The sequence below is a fragment of the Pezoporus wallicus genome, unplaced genomic scaffold, assembly GCF_028554395.1.
Source record: "Pezoporus wallicus isolate ANWC-B61680 ecotype Strahan unplaced genomic scaffold, APGP_CSIRO_Pwel_v1 contig_5418, whole genome shotgun sequence".
Lineage (NCBI taxonomy): Eukaryota > Metazoa > Chordata > Aves > Psittaciformes > Psittacidae > Pezoporus > Pezoporus wallicus.
The window spans coordinates 3,275,509-3,299,715 of record NW_026640709.1 but is presented as its reverse complement, the minus strand read 5'-3'; the positions used below and the strand labels follow the sequence as shown (position 1 = coordinate 3,299,715).

Genomic DNA, 24,207 nt, shown 5'->3' with positions numbered 1-24,207 from the left:
CATAACCTTCAAATTTTAAGAAGGTATTACATGAAATGTTTTAGTTGATCAAACAGATTTTTGTCTTATGCTACCAATTTTACCTTGTTTCATTTTCTCCCACTGCATTGCCCAGTGAGAAAGCTGTATTTAACTTCAGGGTCTTAACTAAACCCTGAAGGGTGTGAAATTGTGGAATGAATTAGGTAATCTTCCCAGACTTGGTGTGTGCATGTGTGTGTGTGCAAAGTAATCTGGAATATTAATGTGTAAGAAATGTTCTGTGATTATCACCCTTAGGTTTATCTATCCTGTAGTTATAAGGTCTGTAGTGCTAATGGAACTGCTCCCAAAACTGGTGTTTGTAGTATAGTAATACTGTAAAGTTACGGAATATTTATTTCAAAATTCTATATTCTACAGCATAAATGTAGCTTAGAGTGGAAATGATACAGAAGATGGTGAGTTAAATATGAACATTAAGCAAAAGAAGAGATACAAGGTGATAATTAAGACTGAGGTAACTGTCAGCAATTAGCTGGCAGTGAGAGCCTGGAAGTGAGGGCAGTTCTGAGCAATGTTTTTAAGTGGTTAGTTGCTTTAAAAAAAAACATGCAAAGAGAAATATTAGCTTCAGTGATGGCAAAGAGTGGTTGACAATGTTTCAAGGAAAGAAAAGAAAAAGTAATGGATTGAAAAGAGGAATGAGGTGGTACTAGAAGGTGAATGTCTTATAAAACAATTCTTTACTGCAGTATTTCAATGTCGCATAAAGATAGCCTTAAGTTTCCTGAGAGTTGTCTGTTTCGTATATACTCAATAAGTGTCTCTGTTCTTTAGGTGAGGCATGCTGGTGGACAATACACCCTGCTTCTAAACAAAGGTCAGAAGGAGAAAAAGTTCGAATAGGTGATGATCTTATCTTGGTCAGTGTGTCCTCGGAAAGATACCTGGTAGGTTTGCTTGTTTAGCAAGTGGACACATGGGGGGAAAACAAAAAGTGCTATGAGGAGCTGGGGAAAATGGCTGGGATTCCTATGAATGATTTTTTTTTTTTCTCATGTGGGAAATAATGCCCAGTTGTAATGAGCTTTTTTAAAATTATTATTTATTTATTTATTTTACCTCAGGGAAAGGTTTCCCCCTTCCCCCAAAACAAGACTATTTCCATGCCTTTACCCCAAGGCGTACTTCAGCATTTTCTGTTTTGGGAAGTTTTTCCTTTTGTAACTGTGGAAGATTTCTAAGATGCAGCTGGAGTCTGCTGGTTAGATTTAGAAGAGTTAATTTTAAGAGCGAGTGACTACTCTTTTTAAAGAATATTAGTATATTTACTTGATCATATATTTGTATTTTGTTGAGAAATCAATATGCAAAATATTTTTAAGTTAATAAATGTCACTGTTTCTTGTTACTGTTGCCTTGTTTCAGCATCTCTCCATATCAAATGGAGGTATTCAGGTGGATGCCTCCTTTATGCAGACGCTATGGAATGTACATCCTACATGCTCTGGAAGCAGTATTACAGAAGGTTTGTCATTTTGCTTATTTAGAAATGTATTTACTTTAGAATACTTTGTATTGCTTTTCATAAAGAGACATAATTAAAAATAACAACCAAACAGAAAACAAAACAAAGACAAACCAAGCCAGAAAAAAAACAAACAAAACACAACCAACCAATCAAAAAAACCAACACCACAACAAAAAAAAACAACCTTAAAACTAAAACACCCTTAAAATATCAAACCAGAGAGCTTAATGCAAATAAAGAAAATAAGCACAGGAGAATAATGAAAGGGAAAATGAAGAAATACAGCTACATCAGCCAAGTTAACTGTAGAAAAGATAAATAAGTGCTGCAACTTTAGAATAGGAAAGGATAAAAAGCTGCATGAGAGATTAGGAGGGGGAGTGCAGCTGTGGTGTTGTGACCCTGCTTGGGCCAGGTATCCACCAAAGCCATTCTGTCACTCTCCTCTTCAGCTGGTCAGGGGAGAGAAAATGTAACAAAAGGCAAAAGGCTCATGTGTTGAGGTAGGGATAGGGAGAACATTCACCAGTTACCATCACGAGTAAAAGAGACTTGACTTGGAGAAATTAGCTTAATTTGTTACCAGTCATATCTGACTAGGATAACAAGAAATAAAACCAAATCTTAAAATACCTTCACCCCAGCCCTCCCTTCTTCCAGGGCTTAACTTTACGCATGCGTTGTCTATCTCCTCCCTGTCAGTGCCTCAGGGGGATGGGGAATGGGAGTTATGGTCAGTTCACGGCACATTGTCTTTGCTGCTCCTTTCTCCTGAGGGAAAGAACTCCTCACACTCTTCCATTGCTTCAGTATAGGTCTCTTCCGTCAGGTGCAGTCCTTCAGGAACAGGCTGCTCCAGTGTGGCTCTCCTGCGGGGTCACAAGTCCTGCAGCAAACCTGCTCCAGTATGGGTTCCATTCTCCGTGAGGCCACAGGTCCTGCTAGGAGCCTGCTCCAGAGCAGGCTTCCCACAGACTCACAGCCTTATTTGGGCATCTCCCTACTTTGGCATGGGGTCCTCCATGGACTTCAGGAGGAGATCTGCTCCACTGTGGACCTCCATGGCTGCAGGGGCACAGCCTGCCTCACCATGGTCTGCACCACAGGCTGCAAGGGAATATCCGTTCCAGTGCCTGGAGAACCTTCTCCTCTCCTTCACCGACCTTGGTGCCTGCAGAGCTGTTGCTCTCAAACGTTCTCATTCCTCTCTTTGGCTGCTGATCCACAGCAGATTATTTCCTGTTCTTAAGTATGTTATCCTAGAGGTGCTTCCACCATCGCCACTTCCACCCGTGGCAGTTCTGTCTTGGAGCCAGCCAGCATTGGCTCTGTTAGACATCGGGGAAGCTTCTAGCAGCTTCTCATAGAAGCCACACCAGTAGCCCCCTCCTTTCCCTCCCTCCCCCTGCAATCAAAACTTTGTCACACAAACCCTACACAGCAACAGATGACTTTGTTGTCTTCAGTTTAATTTTGGGGAGTAGGAGCTGCACAATAACTAAAGCCAAAAATGTAGATTTTGTATATCGTTAACAGTCACTAGGCTTATGTGAGCTGTGGTTGGGTCCTTTTAACCCCAGGTGGTTTAAATCAGCATCCCACAGTATGTCTGTTCACTGGCCCATAAAAAAAATTGTCTCAAAGTGTTTGTAGGTTTTCATTTTAAAAGCATATGAGATATGGATTTTCCTTGTTATACTTTCTGATTGCTTCTGCAAGAAGTGTGTTATGCTGGAGCTCTGTATTTATAAATGGCTATCTGGTCCCCTGCCAGCATGCATTGTAAATAGAGTAGAGGTTAACTCTGGAAAAGTCCTTCTGTTCTCAGGTTTCACAGGCAAAAAAAAAAATAAAAAATCAAGCAAATGGAAAATATAGTATAGTAAAATCTATAGTAAATAATCTGATAGTGAAATTAAAATTTTTAACAGGTGACAAGCATAACGAGCTATGCAGAGATTATGGAAGATCAGTGGTATATGTTAGATTTCTGTAACAGGAAGGGTTTGGCAGCTAAATTTCATGATTACGAAATCACACAGTGGTTGAGGTTGGAAAGGACCTGCTCAAGCAGGGCCACCGAGAGCAAATTGTCCAGGGCTATGTCCAAGTAGCTTTTGAACACCTCTAAGGAGGGAGACTCCACAACCTCTCTGGGCAACCTGTGCCAGTTGCCAAGCACCCTTGATAAAGTGGTTCCTGTTGTTCAGATAGACCCTACTGTTTTTCATTTTGTATCCATGACCTCTGGGCCTGTCACTGGGTACCACTGAAGAGAGTCTGGCTCTCTTCTCTCTACAGGTCAAACAGTCCCAGTTCTCTAAGCCTTTCCTCATGTGTGAGATCCCCAAGTCTCTTAATCATCATAGTGGTCCTTTGCTGTACTTGCAGCTCCTGTACTGTATAGCTCAGAATCAGAAATATAATCCAAAATTTCATGATAATAACTGGAAAAAAAAAAAAAAGGATAGAGTGGGGTAAGCCGAGAATTAGGTCTTCTGTGTCAGTTTTTTCCCAAGGCTTAGTAGCCTATCTCAGGTTGAATGGACAGATTGAGAAAGTGGGATTTCCTGTCTAAAATTGGACTGGAAATTGGACAGCATACTTTTTTGTGATGTGTCAAGTACCTGTGATGGAAGAGTAAGATCAGAAATGTTTTTGTGTTTGTTTTTTTTTTAACATTCTTTCATTGCTTTGACCTTTGTATTACTCACCAACAGGATAATTGCCAGTTACTGTTTTCCTAATTTACAAATTTATATTGAATCAGGCGTACACTATCAAGGGTTTCCTTCTACCCTTCCTCCTTTATGTGTGTTTGTTCTTTTAAAAGGCATCAATTTCACTTACAAGGTCAGAACAGTTTGGACTGAGAGGCTGATGAATCATTCTCCTCCTACACCATTTTTTTCTTTTCTTTTCCTTTTTTCTCTGATGCTAAGTGCCTGGTTTTGACCTGTAGTCTTTGTGTTAAATGGATTGGAAAGTTTGCTTCCATTAAACTTAATCTTCAGAGCTGCTAAGTGGTTTTTTGTCCTCTGTCTCCTACTGCTGTGCAGTTTAAATTTTGACACGAATTACGAATGTCAGAACAAACCGATGAACTCATCAAATTATTTTGTATTGAGAACATTTAAATTGTATTAAGGGGGAGGAAATGGTAGTACACATTTGATTTAACTTTTACCTAAGGCATTCAGTTTTCGAAACAGTAATTGTTGCAGAAATTGCAGGAGTTTTTATTTTCTTATTCTATTCCAGAATCCTGATTTTAAAATGTTGAAGTGCTTTCTTTTTGTTTTACTTTTCAGAATTATTTTTAATTGGATAAAATGCTAAAAAATAATTTTGTTATACTAAGTTTGTTGTTCTTATTTAATTCAGTTATGAGAGAAAATTCACAGTACAGATTTCACCTCAGTCTTTTGAGTTTTTTTAAATTTTTTTTGAGGGTGTTATTTTTATATTGTCAGTGTCAAAGCTAATGAGTAAATGTGCTGCTTCTACAGGATATCTTCTTGGTGGGCATGTAGTACGTCTTTTCCATGGCCATGATGAGTGTTTGACTATTCCATCTACAGATCAGAATGATTCACAGCACAAGTAAGTAGTTGTGCAGTGATGCATTATTATACATTTCCTTCTCTCAAAAAAGTAGATTGTTGATTGTCAGTTGAATTTGAGATTAGACGCATTAAACAGTCTTTACAGCTGTCTATAATTAGGCAGTGACATTGTTACAAGAAGTTGAGACCTACTAAGCAGAAAATTAGTCATGATTTCTTTGATTGCTGAAATTCAAGTAGTTGATTTCCAGTGAGATTTCAGCCTGTTATGTTATTTATCTTTAATGTGCACTACTGTAAGCAAGCATTAGCAGGGAAGATGGCAATTAAATAAATAAAAAGCCTAAACAATATTTTATATATTTTACACCTTTTTGCAAGTTCTTGCTCTTTCAAATTTTTTTAATATGTGAAAATAATTAAATTACCTAGACTAAATCACTTTTGTGTTAAACTTAGGTCTACAGTCATTATATTTTATGTTGATTTATCATTTGAATTTAAATTTTCATTTTGCTGATAATCAAAAGCACAGCAAGGTAATAATTTTCATACACAAAACACCCAGCATTAAAAATCACATTTAACAAGTAAGATCATATTCAGCTGTACCAGTTGTGGTAAAAAAGTGATGCTCTAGGTAGTATGATAGCACAAGTAACATTCAGTTATGGGAAGTAAAGTTTTCAGCTCTAAATTTTCCATGTTTATGTTTCTGTAGAGTAAAAAAGGCTCCAAAGCCAAAATAAAACCCAAACTGAATGTCAGAGTACTGGTTATTTTTTTTCTATTGCCATTCTTTTCAGATGTGTATAGAAAAAAGATGAAAAGTTTGTGCTGAGTGTGAAAATGTGAATAGCAAGTATAAAAGTACTAGTGAAAGTATTAAGATCTAGATACCTTGTGTTGAATAGATCTCATATTCAAGACTATTATAAACAGCCAGTCTTAATAAGGTTAAAACAGGTATTGATCCTTTTTAATACTTTCAGAAATGCTGTTGTTATTGCTGTTACTTATCCAGAAGTCAGCTACAGTTAAAGCCAAAAATAATTTTATAGTCCTATTGCCTGTATGTTCTTTTTGATATATATTTAGTGTTACTGCCTTAAGCTCTGCTCTATGTTTTTAAACTATATACATAAAAGGGTAACATTAAAAAATTCTGACTTTTCTGAATGAAATATATGTATTTATATTCCTAAAATAAGAACATGTGAATTCAGCATTTTCAAATATTCATTTGTATCACTGATAGTGATAACAGTGTGCTAAGATTAATGATTTGGAGTTGTACTATCTTTTGGATTTGTGAGCTGTGTAATAGACATAAGACCAACTTTGTACTGTGTCATAGTTGTAGGAGTCACGCTCACATTATACAAAACAAGATGAATACATGAAAAAATAACATAGCAAAAGGAGCAGGACAAAGAGCTGTAGAAAATGGTTGTTTATTTCTATCTCTTTGTTTAATCAGTTCTATGCATTCTATTAGGGCTGTTAAATAAGCTAAGTAAGACAACAGTGATAATTTCTCTTTTCTAGAACAGACATTTAATTTTGTGAAGGGTTCTGTAAAGAATAGCCCTTAACAACTCACACAAGAGAGTATTCTCTGTCAAGACTCTTAAGGTCTTTTATTATAGGTCAGGTGAAAATAGAAAGGGTGGGCTTACTGAACATCAAAAAGACAGGCTTGGCAAAAACTCAGAAAAAGATGGGTGTATTGATAGAATCAAGAAGAAGATGAAGAAAAATGTTACATGGATGCCGTTGTGAATAAGCAGCAATTGTTTTACTTGCAGTTTCATTACTGTAAAAGCAGGTCACTAATGCTAATACAGTGTTGCATATAGAAAAGGGTTAGAGAATTTAGGTTGTACAGGATTTAAGAAGTATAAAATGTGAACAGAGATCTATCTATGGTATTCCTTCACTGAAGGAATGTTTGATTTGGGCCAATGAGAAATTAAGGGGGTCAAATAGAATGGAAATTGTTACTTTTGAGCCGGGGAGGAGTCATACGCAGTTTAAAGAGGATTAAGTTGTAAATGTATGTAGCACAAGTAAACACAAGAGGATGATCTTCTGAATCTTTTCAGTAGGAAAGTACTTTATGAAACCGGAGGAGCTTGTGTTCGAGCAAGGTCTTTGTGGAGAGTAGAACCCCTGCGAATAAGGTACTGATATTTTTTGAACTATTTTGTTACCAACTCTTGCTATGTTAACAGCAATTTGATTGCTACAGACCTTTAAGGCAGGACATGAGTGATATGCTTGTCCTGTTATATATGTAGTATGTTCATGATAAATAATGAAAAGTGACACAGTCATATGGGGAATGTCAGTATTTTAAGACTTTTCTTTTTATCTGTGTCCCATATTAAAAGCAGTGTTGCCTGTGAGATTCGTTTGCCTGAGACATTACTTCTGTCCAAAAGTAAAATGCTTTCCTAGTTTTCACTTGGAATTTCAGAAGCATGGGTGGAAATCCAAACAGTAATATTCCATGTAGGTGTTTGTTGGTTTTTGTGGGTTTTTTTAGACTTGTGTCTCCCTCTTGGATGATCAGTTATCTGTTAACTTGTTGAAAGTGAAATTTCAATATACACAATAAGGTAGGATAGTTCTTTGGAATGTTCTCACTTAGGTTTAATTGGTTTATTTAGGCAGTCAAATAAAATAACTGAAATATAGTAGTTAATTTACACTTCAGTATTTTTCAGAAACATGTAGGATTTTTTTATGGATACCATAGGTAACACCCTACTAAAGCAGAGAGAGGGTATCGAAACAAGAATATTAAAGCTATACTCCTTCCCAGGGTGCCTTTTGAAAATGTATTAATAGTTTTGCATCTGTTACACTGCAGATGCTGAAATCAAAAGCAAAAAAGGGGAATGTATATAACACATTCTATTTTCTGAATCTCCTTTTGGGCCCAAATAGAAATACTAGTTGCTTATTTCATCAATTATGTTTTGATGTCTCATACATTTAGCTGGAGTGGAAGTAACATCAGGTGGGGACAACCTTTCCGCCTTCGACATATTACGACAGGAAAGTACTTGGCTTTGAGTGAAGATGAAGGACTTGCAATGTTAGATAGAGAAAAGTCGGACACAACGTCTACTGCCTTTTGTTTTAGAGTATCAAAGGTAAATAACATCAATGCAAATTTGTATTAAATGTGGAGGACTCAAATACTAGATCTGTATTTGTTCATCTTTCAATGACTTTCTAAATTACTTTTAATTTTTAAATTGAAGTAATTGACAGAGATTAAACATTTAAATACAAAGGTAAATAACCTGAGTCAAGAGTAACAGAGGTTTCCTTTGGAGAAAAAAGGGATGATGAATAAATTTTAGAGTAAACTAAACAGTTAACAGGTTAAAAAAACAAGATTGAGTACTAATACAATGCGAGATACAGTACTTTAATATGAATGCTTTAATCGCTACAGAACCATTTTAGTTGGAATGTCATTAGAATGTTATTCATTCCAGCTCTACCTGTCATAATTGGATTCAACTGAATTCAGTTCAGTTGGACAAAATTCTGCCTTAGCTGTTCTTTGTGCAGTGTGCTGATAGGTGAACTGCAAGGAAAATTTATTCAGATTTCTAAGCCATATGTTTTTAAACTGTACTCCTTAGTGAGCTGCTAATTGCATGCTACTAGCTTTTTCATCATTTCCAGCTGAGAAAAACTGCAAGTGAGAGAGGATGAAGAATGATTATGGAGGTAGGCAAACTTAACAACTTTTTTCCAAAAAATGAAAGGTTTTTACAACAAAGGTGATGCAAATTTTTTACATGATTTCATAATACTACTTCTAAATAGTTGCTATAGCTGCTACAGTAGAGTTTTTTATCAAGTATGAGAAGTTAAATGTTCCATGTAATTCTGAATGCTCTATGGTCCCTGAAGAGCAGTGAAAAGGAATCTTTAAAGTTATGTATATGGTAGGTGAGATCTAGTATTCAGAGTCTAAATCACCAAAATGCTTAAGGTGCACTCACTAGCAATTAATTATGCAGAAATCAGTAATGACTCTGTAATGCATTCATCTCTTCTACTGTGTTTGTGCATAAAATAGTTGTTGATATACATTTTTATATGAAATGCTAATTCAACACCTTTTCATACTAGGATTTGTGCTGTCCTCTACAGGAAAGAGTATTTTTCTCTCACAATAGGTTATAAACTTGCTTTTTTCTGTGCCAAGAATAAGAATAGTTGTTTATTATCTGGGCAGGTGAGAGCTGCACAGGCCCATGAGTAGAAACATTAGTGTTTCCAAAGTTGAGGTGAACAAGCAGTGATAATTCTTCCTGAAGAAAGAAAGGTGGGGTTTTGGAAACAAAAGAACCTCAGAGGTTGATTTGGACTGTAAGAAAGAAATCAATCTTAAAACCAAGTGATGATTGTATACAGATTGAGAGGAAAAGAACTGTAGAACTGATAGCTAGGCTACATATATGCAAATGTGATTATCTTAATTTCTGCATATTTGTACTTGTAAACCTTTGTTTTCTCTTCTTCATTTTTTCAATTAAGAAATGTTTTCACTTTCCTGGACTTTAACATGGCATGAACTAAGGGGAATTTCAAGATAACTGTCTAATACCTTCCTATCCAGCTATGTACAAATCTTTAAAAATAGGGTTCTGGAATACGTGTCTGTTTACAGCACTTCCATCCTTTAGAATCATGGAATAATTCTGATTAGAAAGGAATCTTTCTAAACCTTGGGAATTCATCTAGTCCAGCCTCCAGGTGGGGTCAACACTGAGTTCAGACCAGATTGCTGTGAATATATATTGCTGTGGAGTATCCAAAAGGAAATGAAACGTTTCTCCATCGAGGTATTCTCTCCAGTTTAGAAGCCAGCAAAAGGGATTTTATGGAAAAAAAAAAAAAAGAGAGTATATGTGCCAGTAGGCAGAGCTATCTGGAGTATTCAGGAGCCTGTAACACATGACTTAAAGCCCTATTTTTCAAGTAGTTGTTACAGAGATGCTTTTGTTGAAAAAAATCCCATTCATACTCAGTATTGTTACATACCAGTTCAGCAGTTGGTGTGTTCCTTGCATTTCAAAACCTGTGATTGCCTTCATACTGCATTTACTTTCGCTGTTGTTTTTTGGTTTTGTGGTGGTTTTTTTTTTCTTTCTTTTTGCGGGGTAATACTGGAAATTGAAACAAATATTTTAAATTATGGAATTCAGATTAGAGATTTCCTTAATATATTCTTATATAATAAGAGTAGAAGGGAGCTTTTAAAAAAGTGAAAGATTATGCTAATGAACCCCCCAAATTATGCCTTTTGTTGGGTTTAATGTGGATCTTACTTTCCATAAACTTTTAAAATGTTAACCTTTATATTTAAGGCAGTGGTTCCATAATGTCTTGTGACCACAGAGGCAGCAGTTTCCCTACAGCAGATGGAATCCTGCTTTGAAATGGGATGTTCTCATTCCAGCACAGTACTTGGCTCAGTGTACTCTGCAGAACCTTGATTCTGCTTATAAATTTCTTGGAGAATAAATACAGTGAAGAACAAGAGCGTATTTAAAAATACTTGTTTGTTTTTAAATTGTTATAGCCTAGAATTAATATTTGAGGTTTCATATTTTATTTTCATGATGGTATATACAATTAACAATGAAGAAGTTATTGGTGTAGTCTGAGTAAGTAACATTCTGACACATTGAAAAGTCACAGATGACTCATGCAGAAGGATTTGATATTTTAATATTACTGCCAGCATGTAGCTATCTTAGGGGCTCAACATGACATTAGGATGTCGTAATAGTTGAGTAGTAATCATAAAGTTTAAAATTATAGATATTACAGAATCCTTTACTTACAATCGTCTCTAGCAGTTCAAGTATTTATTTGTAAGTTTGTATTTTACAATTATCATTTCCCAGTAAACACTGCATTTTAAACACAGTATTAAAGCTTTCTTTTCCTACTTATTTTATACGGGGGGAGAATTGAGAAAGCAAAATTATCTTTTCTTTTTTTTTATCCCCTTGCCTACTCGGTTGTAGAAGTGTATGCCACAAAATACACAAAGCTTAGTAAGCCCACTATCAGGATAGGTAAATTCAACATATTAGTCCTCTGCTCTCACATTCGTAGAACTTTTATCTTTTTTCTACTGTTAAATTGGGGTAGCTATGGCAGTACTTTTAATGCAATACCAGTGTGCAACACCAAAAGATACAATTTTAGTTAACTCAGGTAGGTTAGATTTAGTAAGAGTTCAGCAGTTGGGTTGTCTTACCCTTCTTCAGGGTATGTAAAAAACACTTAAGATTTCAGGAGTTTTTACAAGAGGACTGTTGAAAAATTTTTATAAAGTTGGGTTTATTTGTCCTGTTCATACTGCTGTTCCTTACTTTCCTTCTATCACATAGGAATCTATGACTCTATTAATTTTCTCATCTTCTAAATCTTGCCTGTCTTCTAGTATATTACCTTGGGAAATTTGTAAATTTTGGCAGCTTTGCCCTCGAGTTCCTGTGTTCATTCCTTCTTCTGCGTTTTGTTTTTTTTTTATTACTGTTATTTTTCCTTTGCCATCTTCCAGACCTATGATGTGATTTGTTTTCTTTGAATTGATTAATTTTCTTCAACTTGATTCATTCATGGCCTGAGGGAGTTAAACTGAGAATAGGTTGTGAAGAGGGAGTTTTGAAAGAGAAAGTGTTTGGATATTTCGCTGCTAAGAATATGTCCAAATATCCAGATAAGAGATGTTTTTCCCCTTCTCTGCTGATAATCTTTTGCTGATTATACTTCTCAGCTGTTTGAAAATACACCCTGTCTTTACACACTGCTATCAAATGATTTGGCTGAAATCCTAGACAAACTGGACAGAGTACAGGGAGCAGAACATCATGAAGAAGAATTTATGCTGGGTTGCTTAAAGGGAAGAGAGCCTTCAGGCTCCCCAAAAAAATTTTGTTTCTGAAATTAAAATATCTTGTTTTTTCTTTGCTTAGTGTTGTCCAAAAGGGTCAGTGTGGCTCAATTTTTTTAAAAGTAACTTAATTTGGATCACTTGTTGATTTCTTTCATTGAGATTTTCCTTCATGCTTGATTCTTGATGCAGATGCAGATGTAATATTTCAGAAAAATGTTTTAATGTTCAGGGTGCTATGCAAACCTAAATAATTAATTGCTGTCAGTTTATGAAATTATGCTATTTTATTGCATTTCATTTAACGGCTTCACAGTAAATATGTATTGAAAGAGTTCATCCCTATCTGTATGTAATAGTTCAGTCCATGTAAATATGATGTGACATTATTTCCCAATAGTCTTGATATTGTAATGGTATCCCCAAGGAATGTTTTGTAATTTCATTCTACTTCATCTTGGCATTATGATGCTGTCTGTTTCAACTGTTGAAATGTGACAGCTAAATCCCATATAAATTAAAGTAGATTAGCATAGTTAAAATAGAACTTCTCTTTACTCCACAGATATTGAACATTCAGTAAACTGAAATGAAGTAAGAAAACCCATTACACATATAAAAATTTAAACTGTGTCTCAATGTCTATCACATTTTGTTTACTTAACAACAAATGAGCAACTACCAACACTTAAGTTCATCAGCATTTGAAATAGTAGAAAAATATTTATATTCTAATTACTCAGAATTGTCGACTTAATCACACATATGTGCATGCATCTGTAATTTGCTGTTACAGAAATTGCTGCATAATTCTGTTCTTATTCCTGAATTCAATTTGGAAAGGAAAACTATTTTATTACACACACCCCCCCCCCCCAAATGACAACTTGCTTTTGTGCTGGAGACTTAAGATCTTCTGTTTGTACATGATAAAGTATGGGATTAAGTAATAGGTTGGGCTTAAAAATTGTACTGGATATTCCAGCTGAGCATAGAACAATGTCTTTAAAAGAGATTTGAAAGAATCTAATTCCTCTTAAAAATGGATAAATGTAAAATACATGGGGAAAAAAAAGTTAAAATTAAAATAAATGTAACGGCTAAACTGAATGTATTTAAAAAGATTCATCTTTGCTGGTTGTTGCAATACAGGGGCATTATTCCTCTTGTGTAGAATTCCATGGTTTATCCAATTCTGGTACAGAAATTAAATACCAGCTTTTATTTTATCTTTTTAGGAGCTAAAAGAAAAGCAGGACTCTAGTCTTAAACGTGACATTGATGGAATGGGAGTCCCAGAAATAAAGTATGGTGATTCAATCTGTTTTGTCCAACATGTGGCTAGTGCTTTATGGTTGACTTACAAAGCTCAAGATGCTAAATCAGCACGTTTAGGTCCCTTGAAAAGAAAGGTAATGTTTAAGGGTTTTTTTTCAGTTACTTGTAAAATGAATGTTAGTTGCATAACATTTTCTGTCTGTCCTTTTTTTTACCGTTCTACCAATATGGCAATTGTGGGTTTTATTGTTCTGTGCTTTATGGAAAATGGTGTATTGAAAATGGTGTAAACGTTTCCTTCTAAAACGATAAACAATGGTGGCTATTAACGTAACTATGTAACTGAAGAAAAATTTTGCCAGTAAGAAATGCATCTATCTTTTTTTCTTGCCAGAGGAAATTATTAATTTGGGCTCAATTTTTATTTTTGATACTGCAGTAAAATACAGAAATTCCTGATTTGGATGGTGAAAATCATTGTTTTGAAAATCTGTACTGTTTAACAATGTAAACTTATAAGTCATCTTACTTTCATTGGTATTTTAGATTTTTTAATACAGTATACTGTATGAAATGTTAATTTAACTTGTTACTTAAGCTCCTCAAGTTTCTTAAGCGGTATTAATGAAAAATTTCCTGTCAAAATGTTGGATATAATTTTGATGTGGCATCAAGAAGGTCTTTCTCTCAGCCTTTTGATTATAAGGTATTAGTATATTTTGAATGTAATGTTATATTCTTAAGGATCATGTGGCCTGTTATCTCTTCAAATTATGTTTAAATTTCATTCACTATTAGTGGGTTCAGTACTCCCTTTGCATAATTGCATCATTGCCAAATGATTCTTTGTATACACAGATTTTTTTTCAATTTTAATCTAACATTAGAACATGAAAAAAAATTCATTACTGAACATAAGTTGGGATATTTTCTTTAATGGCTTGTATGTACATTACCAAGAGGATACCTGTACACAAGCACTGTAATATTAAAAATGAGGTCCTCAGCAGACTCCTGACACAATCTTATTTATTTGTGCAACACACATGGTCATAAATGGGCAGTGAGTGTCTCTGTCAGCAACATTGCTGTCAGAGAAGTTCTTCTTTGTATGCCAGTCACTCAGTATTTTCTTGGTGAGAGAGTTATTCACGCAAGGTTGACCTCTTCCTTTCCCATGACAGTGTTGGGTATGGGATTCTGTTTCCTCAGAGGGTCTAATTTTCCTTCTTTAAAAGGCAGCATGTAGATTCTTCCTCTGTATTCAAATGAGGAATTTTATACTAGCTTCCTGTAAAGTTTTGGTTCCCCCCCCCCCCCCCCCAGTTTTCTGCTCAACAGCAAAGGACTAAAACAACTTCCATGATTGCCTGTCACTTTTATTCTCACTTCAAACTGTTTCATTCATGTTCAAAGACGCCAAATCTTTTGTTGCTCTCTCACCTAGAGAATTGTCTCCTGTTAAGTGCCTTCAAACAGAGGAAAACCCAAACCTTATTGCTTCCTGTAGTTGATATTTCCGTGGAGGCAAGAAACAATATTTTATCCTCTGCAAAATATAGTACTAGACTATAATTTTATAAAGAATTTTTACATCCCTTGGGGTAAAATGATGGGTCCTTCACCATCATTTTGTCAGGAGATTTTTCACTTTCAGTCACTGTAATCCTTTTCAAGCTGACTGCAAAGGGTTTGGTGGGGTGGGGGGAGAGGGCTGGGGTTCCAAGTAAAAATGTCTTTTGTTTGGCTTTGGTGTAGTTTCATGTATCTAGTTATCATGCTGTCTTTGCAAGGCACAAAAAGGTAAGAAATTCTGGCTTCATTTGTGAGGCTTCTGTTGCACAATTTCTGCCAGAGTTTTTATCTGTTGCATCTCTCTCTGAGATCTTGGTAACCGGGGGTTCAAGACTTTGCCAGGTAGTGATAATGTTTATATCAATATCCTGTTAAATATTTCTTCACCATCCAGCATGAGTGATAGATACCTTTCTTTCAGTTTGAGAGCTTGCTTCTGTGCAAACTGTGAACTCCTGCAGAGCTCCAGAATGCTAGAGCTCAAAGAACAGAGAAACACATTAAATGTTTTGGATTTACATCCCAGAGACCATTGCTCAGGGTGTTGGTCAATACCAATGCCCTGCTGTACCTCAGGAAGAAAGGCAGTGCCAAATGCCTCTGTAGATGCAGGGAAGTGGTTTGTCTGCGGTACTGGAGTAGGCAGTGCTGGATGCTTCTGGCCATAATCTACTTACTGGAGTTCTAAGTAGCACTTTCTTGTCATTGTGGTGTTTCAGGATGATTTAGTTGAGGTTTGGAGGTTGTCATTTTTTGGTCAGAGAAATAGGGAAGATTAAGTCCTTCTAAAAGACTTTTCTCATCCCTAGTCTGCTGCATACTGAGGGAGAAAAGTGCGTATCTGCCACGTGTGAAGATTCAGTTACTTTGCAAAAGTGTTACAGCTTTAATGTCCTATCTGTTATATTTTTCATTCCTGTACCATTCCTGTAGCTCCAAAATCTGGAGCCTGAGGAAAGATTATCTGATTGTCAAATGTTTTCCTACTAGTTTTGTGATGGGAAGAACAGTTCTTTAGTTATTGTTCAGTTAAGAGACCCCTGGATCCTTCTTTATGTGATATTTAAGCTGATGAAGTCATCCACAGTGTGACTCTATACAAAGTACTTGAATGAAGAGGAAAGATAACAAATATGTAAACTAGTCTCCTTAAAGATAATATTATTAATATACTCATTCAGAAATGTCTTCCTAATCCTCTCTGTCATATTTGTATGGATTTTGGGGTCCAGATAAACTCATAGGGTGAAGATTGTCTCTTTTAAAAGCACTACCTTAGTATGTTGGAAGGAACAGAGCACATGTGTACTTTTAATTCTTTCACATATAGAAAAACGTAACTGTGTATATGCCCAATTGCCAGTATGTGAAAAAAGGTGTTGGTAAATAACCTTCCCACATGGGGCAGTGCCAACTTGTATAGCATTATTAGTTTCTTTGTTAATTATTGAGTCCCTACAGAATTCCTCAATTAATTGAGAAGTTGGGCAGCAAATTTTTACCATCTCAGAGTTTAAAAAAATACATTCTTCAAGTGGAGGATTCAATAGATTACATATTGAGCAAAGAAACAGGGTAACTCACATTTAATTCTTACAAAAAAGCTGTAGTATTTTAATGACTTGTTTTTATGCTAGCTTTTGGTGAAATTCTGCTTTTATTTAAGGGGAAAAATTAAAACCCACTAAAGGATCTCTGCAATTGCTTGAGTTTCATATGATGTTCACGTATGGTTCTGGTAAGAATCAAACATAATGTGCAGAGAATAGATAAATGGTTCAGAAGTTACTCACAAATGTGGTTGTTCCTTTAGCTGCATTGTAATTTTTATAATGTTTGTCATTTCTGCTTGATTTTCTTTTCAGTAGTCTTTTCATGCGTGAATCTTTTGTAAAGTATGCTTAAGATAGTGAAGATCCTCTTTACCTGACAGCCAGAATATAGAAAGAATGGCAGTTTTTGTTTCAGTTGGAAAATATTTGATAAGCATGTTTAATGAATTATAACAGAATAAAGGCACATTAAAATATGTCTCTGAATAACTTTTATGTGAGACTGACAGATTTGTAATTAGTTAATAAAAAAGCATCCAGATAAAGTGATTGACAGGTAGTGGCTCAGCATGTATGCAGTTACTGTTTTCAGTGTGATATTGAACTAAGTTACAAAATACTGAAAAGCACACAAGTTATTAATGTAACTATTCTGATAATTATTGACTTTTAATAGGTTATATTACACCAAGAAGGCCATATGGATGATGGTCTAACTTTACAAAGATGTCAGCATGAGGAATCCCAGGCTGCTCGAATCATTCGCAATACTACAAGCTTATTCAGCCAGTTTATAAGGTAGTTGTTAGTATCTTTTATAATATCTGTTTTATACTTGGCTTTTGAAGTATTCTGAAATTATAAGAATTACTCTAACAGAATCCTTATTTCCTGCTTTCAAGTATTTGTATTTAAAAGTTATTAGCCATATTTTTTTACTGACTTAATTTTGCAGTTTTGGTGAGTAATGCAATTAAATAGATAACATATATGTTTTAAGTTTATTTATGTGAAGCCAGAACAAACTGGATCATAATCCAGATTAAAGAAAACATGCTAAATGATTTTAGTGTTACAGCATTAGTAAGTATTCCATAGTAGCTAGAACTTCACAGTATTCATAAAAGAATTCTTTTTCCTTTTTTGAGTGTGAAAGTTCCATGTTTACTTCACTATAGCTCTTTCATAGGATATGTTTTGGGCAAATTTTAAGGTAAAATACAATTCAGTGTCAATGCATATTCATTTATAGTTGTTGAGATCAATATATGAGTATGTATACACAGTGAAATTGGTAATAATATATATAGTACTGTAGAAACTTTTTTCATAGTGCTTGGCAGAAGTTTTATTAAGATGATCAAGTGGCCATTCTTGTATTGCTGCCTAATAAAATTAAAATAAAGAAAAATGAGTTTATAATTAAGACTTTGCTTTCAGGGAACCCACCATTGAAAACGTTACTTCTTCAGTATGACAGTAGTATACACTGCTCCTTTGTATTTCTTGTGCTAAGGATATAAAACCAGAACCACTTTTGCCAGCAATCAGCTCCTCCAAGATTAAATTATTTCTAATAGTGAGTCAGACTGAAAAATTGGATTGTCACCCAAGACTGAGCAAATGCTGGGACAGGAAAGAGACATGCGCCTGATCCTGCACCTGGTATTAATACAGGCTGGGGTATGAAGGGATTGAGAGCACCTCTGAGGAGAAGGACTTGGGGGTACTGGTGGATGAAAGATTGAATATGAGACAGCAATGTATGCTTGCAGCCCAGAAGGCCAATTGTATCTTGGCCCGCATCCAACGAAGTGTGTCCAGCAGGTCAAAACAGGTAATCCTGCCCCTCTGCTCTGGTGAGACCTTAGCTGGAGTACTGTGTCCGACTCTGGAGTCCTCAGTACAGGAAAGATACAGACCTATTGGAGTGTGTCCAGAGGAGGGACACAAAAATGATCAGAGGGATGGAGCATGTCTCCTGTGAGGAAGGGCCTGGAGTTGGGGAGAAGACTCCAGAGAGATCTTATTTCAGCCTTTCGGTACTTAAAAAAAGCCCTATAAAAAAGATGGGAAGATACTTTTTCTCCTGTTGCGATAGGATGAGGGGCAATGGTTTTAAATTAAAAGAGGGGAATTTCAGGCTGGACATGAAGAAGACCTTTTTTTACAATGAGGGTAGTAAAATACTGAAACAGGTTGCTCAGAGAGGTGGTAGATACTCCAGTCCTGGAGGTATTCAAGGCCAGGCTGAATGTAGTTCTGAGCAGCCTGTCCCTGCTTATTGCATGGGGGTTGGACTAGATGACCTTTAAAAGTCCCTTCCAACCCAAACCATTCTATGATTTTATGATTCTATGGTCCATTATGCTACTGATAACTGGGACTCCTTGAAATGCTTTATATTTTTAAATACACCCTTCTTTATTTCTTATATAGAGTTGATACAGTAGATGTAATTAATGATGTTAGAATTACCTGTTACTTTTGTATTCTATGTCTAGAAGACTGGGATTGTACAGCCTCAATAACTGCTACTATTTTAGTCCATCTGCACATTATGCCTGTATTATCAATAGGATTTAAAACTATCTAAATAAAATTAGTTACTGTCAGAAAGGACTTTGGTAGATCTTTCTTCTCTGTTTAATCTTTTTTTTCTTTTTTTCCATTTGTTTTAGTGATTCTGTCTCTTTACATCAGTTCAGGAAGTGGAAGTAGAATCTGAGCACTGGACACCTAGACAATAGATATTTGAATGATTTGCAATTCAGATCAGGTGTTGATCATATACATATTTCATGTGTTAAACAAGACTTGATTTAGATGCCAGCAGAAAAGAGGCTGCTACATAATACTGTAAATTACAGTGGGAAAATGAATAATGCTGCCAGTCTTTCTCATTGTTTTCCATAGTGGAAACAACAGAACATTATCATCCACTGCCCTGCCTGTTGAGGAGATGGCTCAGACTCTGCAAGACCTAATTACTTACTTTAAGCTTCCCGAAGAAGACCTGGAACATGAAGATAAGCAAAACAAGCTTCGGTCACTCAAAAACAGACAAAATCTATTCAAAGAGGAGGTACAGAGAGAGGAACTGTTACATTATTTTACTTTTAAGTGTATTGTGTCACAAACATTCAGAAGAACCTATATATTATCATCTAGATGTATGCATAGGATTTATAATGCAAAGTTCCATGGGTAGTTATATGTAATTAATTTAACATGTATATTATATATAATAGACTAATGCAGTATGATAACTTGCTGTTGCATATTTTTTGCTTTCACACTTGCCATAGGCCACAAGCTCTCTCATAAAATTTGGTCTTAGTACTTCTGAGAATCTTTCAACAGATGTCATTTTTAAAAGAAACCATTGTGACAAGTTTCTTTTTCTGTCTATGAAGTTTTACATTCTGGATACTCCAAACAAATACTGAAAAGATAGATGTTACTTCTGATGTAAAAATTTTATGCAAAAAACAGTCTGTTCACAAAAATTATAAAAGGCTTTATTGTTGTCTTCATTTATTCTTTACTTTCTATAATTCTTGGCTGAGTAAGGAAGCTTGTAGAATCATTTTCTAAAATAGATGATTCTATGATATTGAAAAATACGTATTCAAATCTTGTATGCACAATAATTTGGTTGTTTTTGTTTTTTGTTTTTAAATCTAAGATGATGCAACTTTTAAATGTGTGCAGGAGGAAATCTTTTAAAACGACAACAACAAATGCTCATTTATATACAGTTCACTTTCATTTCTGTCATATGTGTTTAGGGAATGCTGGCAATAGTTTTGAATTGCATTGATCGCTTAAATGACTACAACAGCGCAGCTCATTTTGCAGGATTTACAAGAGAAGAACATGGTACAGCATGGAAAGAAATTTTGAATCTACTTTACAAATTGTTAGGTAAGGTCTTCAGTAGTCTACTAATGCAAAAAGCAGGATATGGATTCTTATATTGAACTTCCTTCTTCACCACCAAAGAATACTTCAAATGCTATTCATGCTGTCATGTAAATTACAGAATTTCTTCCATATACTTACTGGTAGTTATTGCAGAGAATAGAGTTTCTTGAACAATGATACAGAAGAAAAATCTCAGCTAGGAAAATGATTGGTGAAGCGTGCAAGTGTGGTGTTTTGGTTTGTTTGGTTGGTTTTAATTTAAATGTACCTGTGGTATGCAAATAGGTGTGAATTATTATTTTAAAAAGCAGAAAAGCTAGAAAGCTGTCTTTGAAGCTGAAGAGAAGCCTAAAAGCATTAGTTGGAACTTGCAGGTCTCCTGAATCTGTTTGTTACCTGAGGCCCAGATTTAAATGTTAAAAAAAATTATTATATAGATCAAATTAAAAGATTTTTTTCAATTTCAACACCATACTTCCTAGAGCAAACTGCTTCTGTGTTGTAGTAGTGTCAAAATTATGCAGTAGAAGTATGTATATATGTATTTCTTCAAACCATTGATTTAATACCCAAGTTGCATAATTCCTTATATAGAAGAATCTTGTCTTCTGATGGAGTTTAAATACATTCTGATTTCATTATAAAGAAAATTTGTCCTAAACCATAGTAAAATATGCAAATTGAGAGTTAGAACAAGAATAAAACAAGCTAGGGTGTGTACTTTGAAGAGTGAGGTTACTCACATAGCACAGACATGCAAATGATTCTGGTGGAATCTTCTCATTGCTTTAGAAAGTAATGAGATACCAATGCCTTACTCCAGTCTTATGAGTTTAAAGGAAAGCAGGATGAAAAAACCCTCTTTAGTGATATTTAGGCCTTTTCAGATTTTGTCTTGATTTTCTTCTAAAGATACATCTTGAACACACTTGTTCTGATGTAATAAATATTAAGTTAATGTTTCATAATAAAAATCCTTGACAATTGTAAACAAAAGCTTTTTTTTATGATAAGTAATGACGTTTTTAACTTGAATGATGGTGAACTTTCAAAATGCAGTCAAATAACATTATGTTCTGTGCTGCTGAAGACTGAAAGCTATCCATTCTATAACATTCTACCTATAAAAGTAGAGCTAAAGAGCAGTAAACCTGACCTGCACTTGAGCTTAAACTTCTGCATATGATCTTCTCACTCACTGGTAGGAAGAAACAGAAAAAGTATTTCAGCCTCTCCATCATGATGGTGCTTGACATTTGCTTTAAACAAGGCTGGTAGATAGTTTCTATTTAAGTTTAACAATAAAATTAAAAAAACATAAATAAAACAATTTTCTTTTTTCCTTAAAATTCTTGTTCATCCTGTAAACCCCTGTCAACTTCAAAACCAGCATGCTCTTCAGGAGTTATGTCAGTGGCTATTATTATATATTATAAGATATTATTATCTTGACATATATGTATATAGGATTTGTCTGCTTATTATTTTGTGAAGTTGTTATAAAAATTGTATTAAAATATATTGGTGAATTAAGAGGAAATATCCTGTTATAACATTATACCTTGTGGATTTTTTTCCAGCTGCTCTTATTCGTGGCAACAGAAACAATTGTACCCAGTTTTCCAGTAACCTTGATTGGCTAATAAGTAAATTGGACAGATTAGAATCTTCCTCAGGTGAGATGCATTTAAATCAATATAAATTAATTATCAGTACACCACACCCAGCTGTCTTACCTTATAAATGTCGTGGAAATCAAATGCCCCGCCCTCCCCCCCTCCCCCCCCCCCCCTCCCCCCTCCCCCCCTCCTCCCCTCCCCCCTCCTCCCCTCCCCTTTTTTTAGCAAAGTATTGTAGATACTCTGTTATTTATCAAACTTTTAGATTATGTCCAGTTGCACAGATGATTTAATAACAACATTGTTTCTGTGGCCTTCATATAGGTATTTTGGAAGTGTTGCACTGTATCTTGATTGAAAGCCCAGAAGCTTTAAATATAATAGCTGAGGATCACATCAAATCCATTATTTCATTGTTGGATAAGCATGGGCGCAATTACAAGGTATGTTTGGGAAAGCTGAGGATGTATTGATAACCTTACAATGATTTCTGGAAAAAAAAACCCCAAAACAACAAAAAAACAAAAACCCAACCCATAAAAACATAACCAAACCAAACAACAAAAAAAGCCCAAGCAACCAACCAACAAACAAACAAAAACAAAAAACCAACCCAAATAAACAAAAATCCCAACCCCAAAATTATGTGATTCTACTACTTTGAAAGGAATGAATAACCTTGAAGTACATCTGCAAAATTGCTTTGTTGAGATTAAAAAATGTGTAATATACAATTGCTTTTCAGTTCCAAATACAATAAATAGGTAAGAAAAGCATAGTTGAGAAATACTGACATTATGAACTTTGGATTTGCTGAGAAAATGAAGCATTCTGGTGGCTGTAAGCACGTGGACAGAGTAGCTTGCTTTTTGATGCAGGGTCTGCATTGTTGTATCAGCAGACAGAACTGAATCCTGCAAACTCATTCCTAACTTGAGTAATAATAATAGTAGCAGAAAAGAACAAAATAAAGTGAGAAATCGGAAAAATAATCCAAATATCTGAAAACACAGGTGTTCAGAAGAAAGAAAAAACCCAGAGTTATACCAGAAGAAATAATGGTGGAAAGTAATTTAGACATCAATGTGCAATTTAATATGACAGAAGAAGGTGAACAGAGTTTCTGGCTGCAAGCAGGATGACATCACAACACAGAGGAGGATATAGTTTTATGTGTGATTTTCTGCTGTGAGTTTCCTTCCTCAATTCAAATTTTATTTGAAAAACTGATAACCTGGAGGAAGAACAAAAAACGTTTTAGTGAGCTGAAATTACTGATTTATAGGAAAAGGTAATATAGAGAACCTAACCAACTATAGATATGGAAAAGAAGTATTTTAAAGCATGGTTAAGGGGTACAAACTGATATAAGCAGGCATAAGAAAAAGGTTGAAATTACAGTGGGAAATTTAGGTTACTGTTTTAGCTGTTAGCAAGATTATTGTGCCATGCCAGTCACCTGCAAAGAGAACTTTTCAGCTGAGCATCTTAATGTAGACTTCATAGTGAGAACTTAAAGTAGAAAAGGGAAATGTTGTACACAAGAGAAGATTTAGACTTGCTAATGTATTTGTGCATTTCCATTTGTTATATACTTGACTAAACATGACTAAATAATGTGAATTAATTAATGTATTTGTAGCTCCAGAAACAGTATATCTTGTTCTCCTACTAGTTTAGAAATTCTGTTGTAATTTAGGAAGTAAGAAACAGTAACATTATTAACTAAAATAAGTTTGGGAATTATTTATTTGATGGATTTTTAAAATTAAAAGCCTTGTGTCAGAAATATGGTCAGTGAGGGCATGCAGATTATTTAAACAGTTTATATTCAAGGTTACTGATGATCATTAATGTTATTAAGATGCTTTCCACCTGACTACTGGTCAGAGTTTCTGGGGTTATTTAAGCTACTACCTCTGTCCCTCTGCTAGAGGTTTCTGCCCAGCGGCAGAGATGATACAAAAATGCATGGTCCTAGGCCATAGCAAAGTTTGCAGTATATTTGCTTAAGCTGTTGTTGAGGGTGGTTTTCTGCTCTTTGCATTGTAAAGGAGTTTCCAAAATGGTAATCAATAGTGTGAAAGTAGCTCTCTGTCTTGGAGATAGTCTGTAAGAGTTTCGGCCATTTCAGCTCATTGCTTTAATGATTGCTTATCTGAGCTCAACTGCATCTTTAAGCTTCCCTGTTTTATGCAAAAGTGTGCAGCTTCCTCCCTTAGCTGAAATTTTAGAG

General features: G+C 35.1%; 1 protein-coding gene across 7 annotated transcripts in view; it reads left to right on the top strand.

Moving 5' to 3' along the window:
* The window catches only part of RYR3 (ryanodine receptor 3), a 225,034-nt gene that overhangs the window by 68,017 nt on the left and 132,810 nt on the right, over nucleotides 1–24,207 (top strand). For 5 of the 7 annotated variants that reach the window (XM_057420110.1, XM_057420109.1, XM_057420108.1 and 2 more), the window contains exons 6-16: nucleotides 820–932; nucleotides 1,411–1,510; nucleotides 5,023–5,116; nucleotides 7,185–7,262; nucleotides 8,084–8,240; nucleotides 13,258–13,431; nucleotides 17,102–17,223; nucleotides 19,342–19,510; nucleotides 20,217–20,352; nucleotides 21,933–22,028; nucleotides 22,296–22,414. In XM_057420110.1, coding sequence (XP_057276093.1) covers nucleotides 820–932; nucleotides 1,411–1,510; nucleotides 5,023–5,116; nucleotides 7,185–7,262; nucleotides 8,084–8,240; nucleotides 13,258–13,431; nucleotides 17,102–17,223; nucleotides 19,342–19,510; nucleotides 20,217–20,352; nucleotides 21,933–22,028; nucleotides 22,296–22,414 — 1,358 coding nt within the window. The remainder of the gene's footprint in view (nucleotides 1–819; nucleotides 933–1,410; nucleotides 1,511–5,022; nucleotides 5,117–7,184; nucleotides 7,263–8,083; nucleotides 8,241–13,257; nucleotides 13,432–17,101; nucleotides 17,224–19,341; nucleotides 19,511–20,216; nucleotides 20,353–21,932; nucleotides 22,029–22,295; nucleotides 22,415–24,207) is intronic. The other 2 variants (XM_057420113.1, XM_057420114.1) reach the window with 1 other exon arrangement.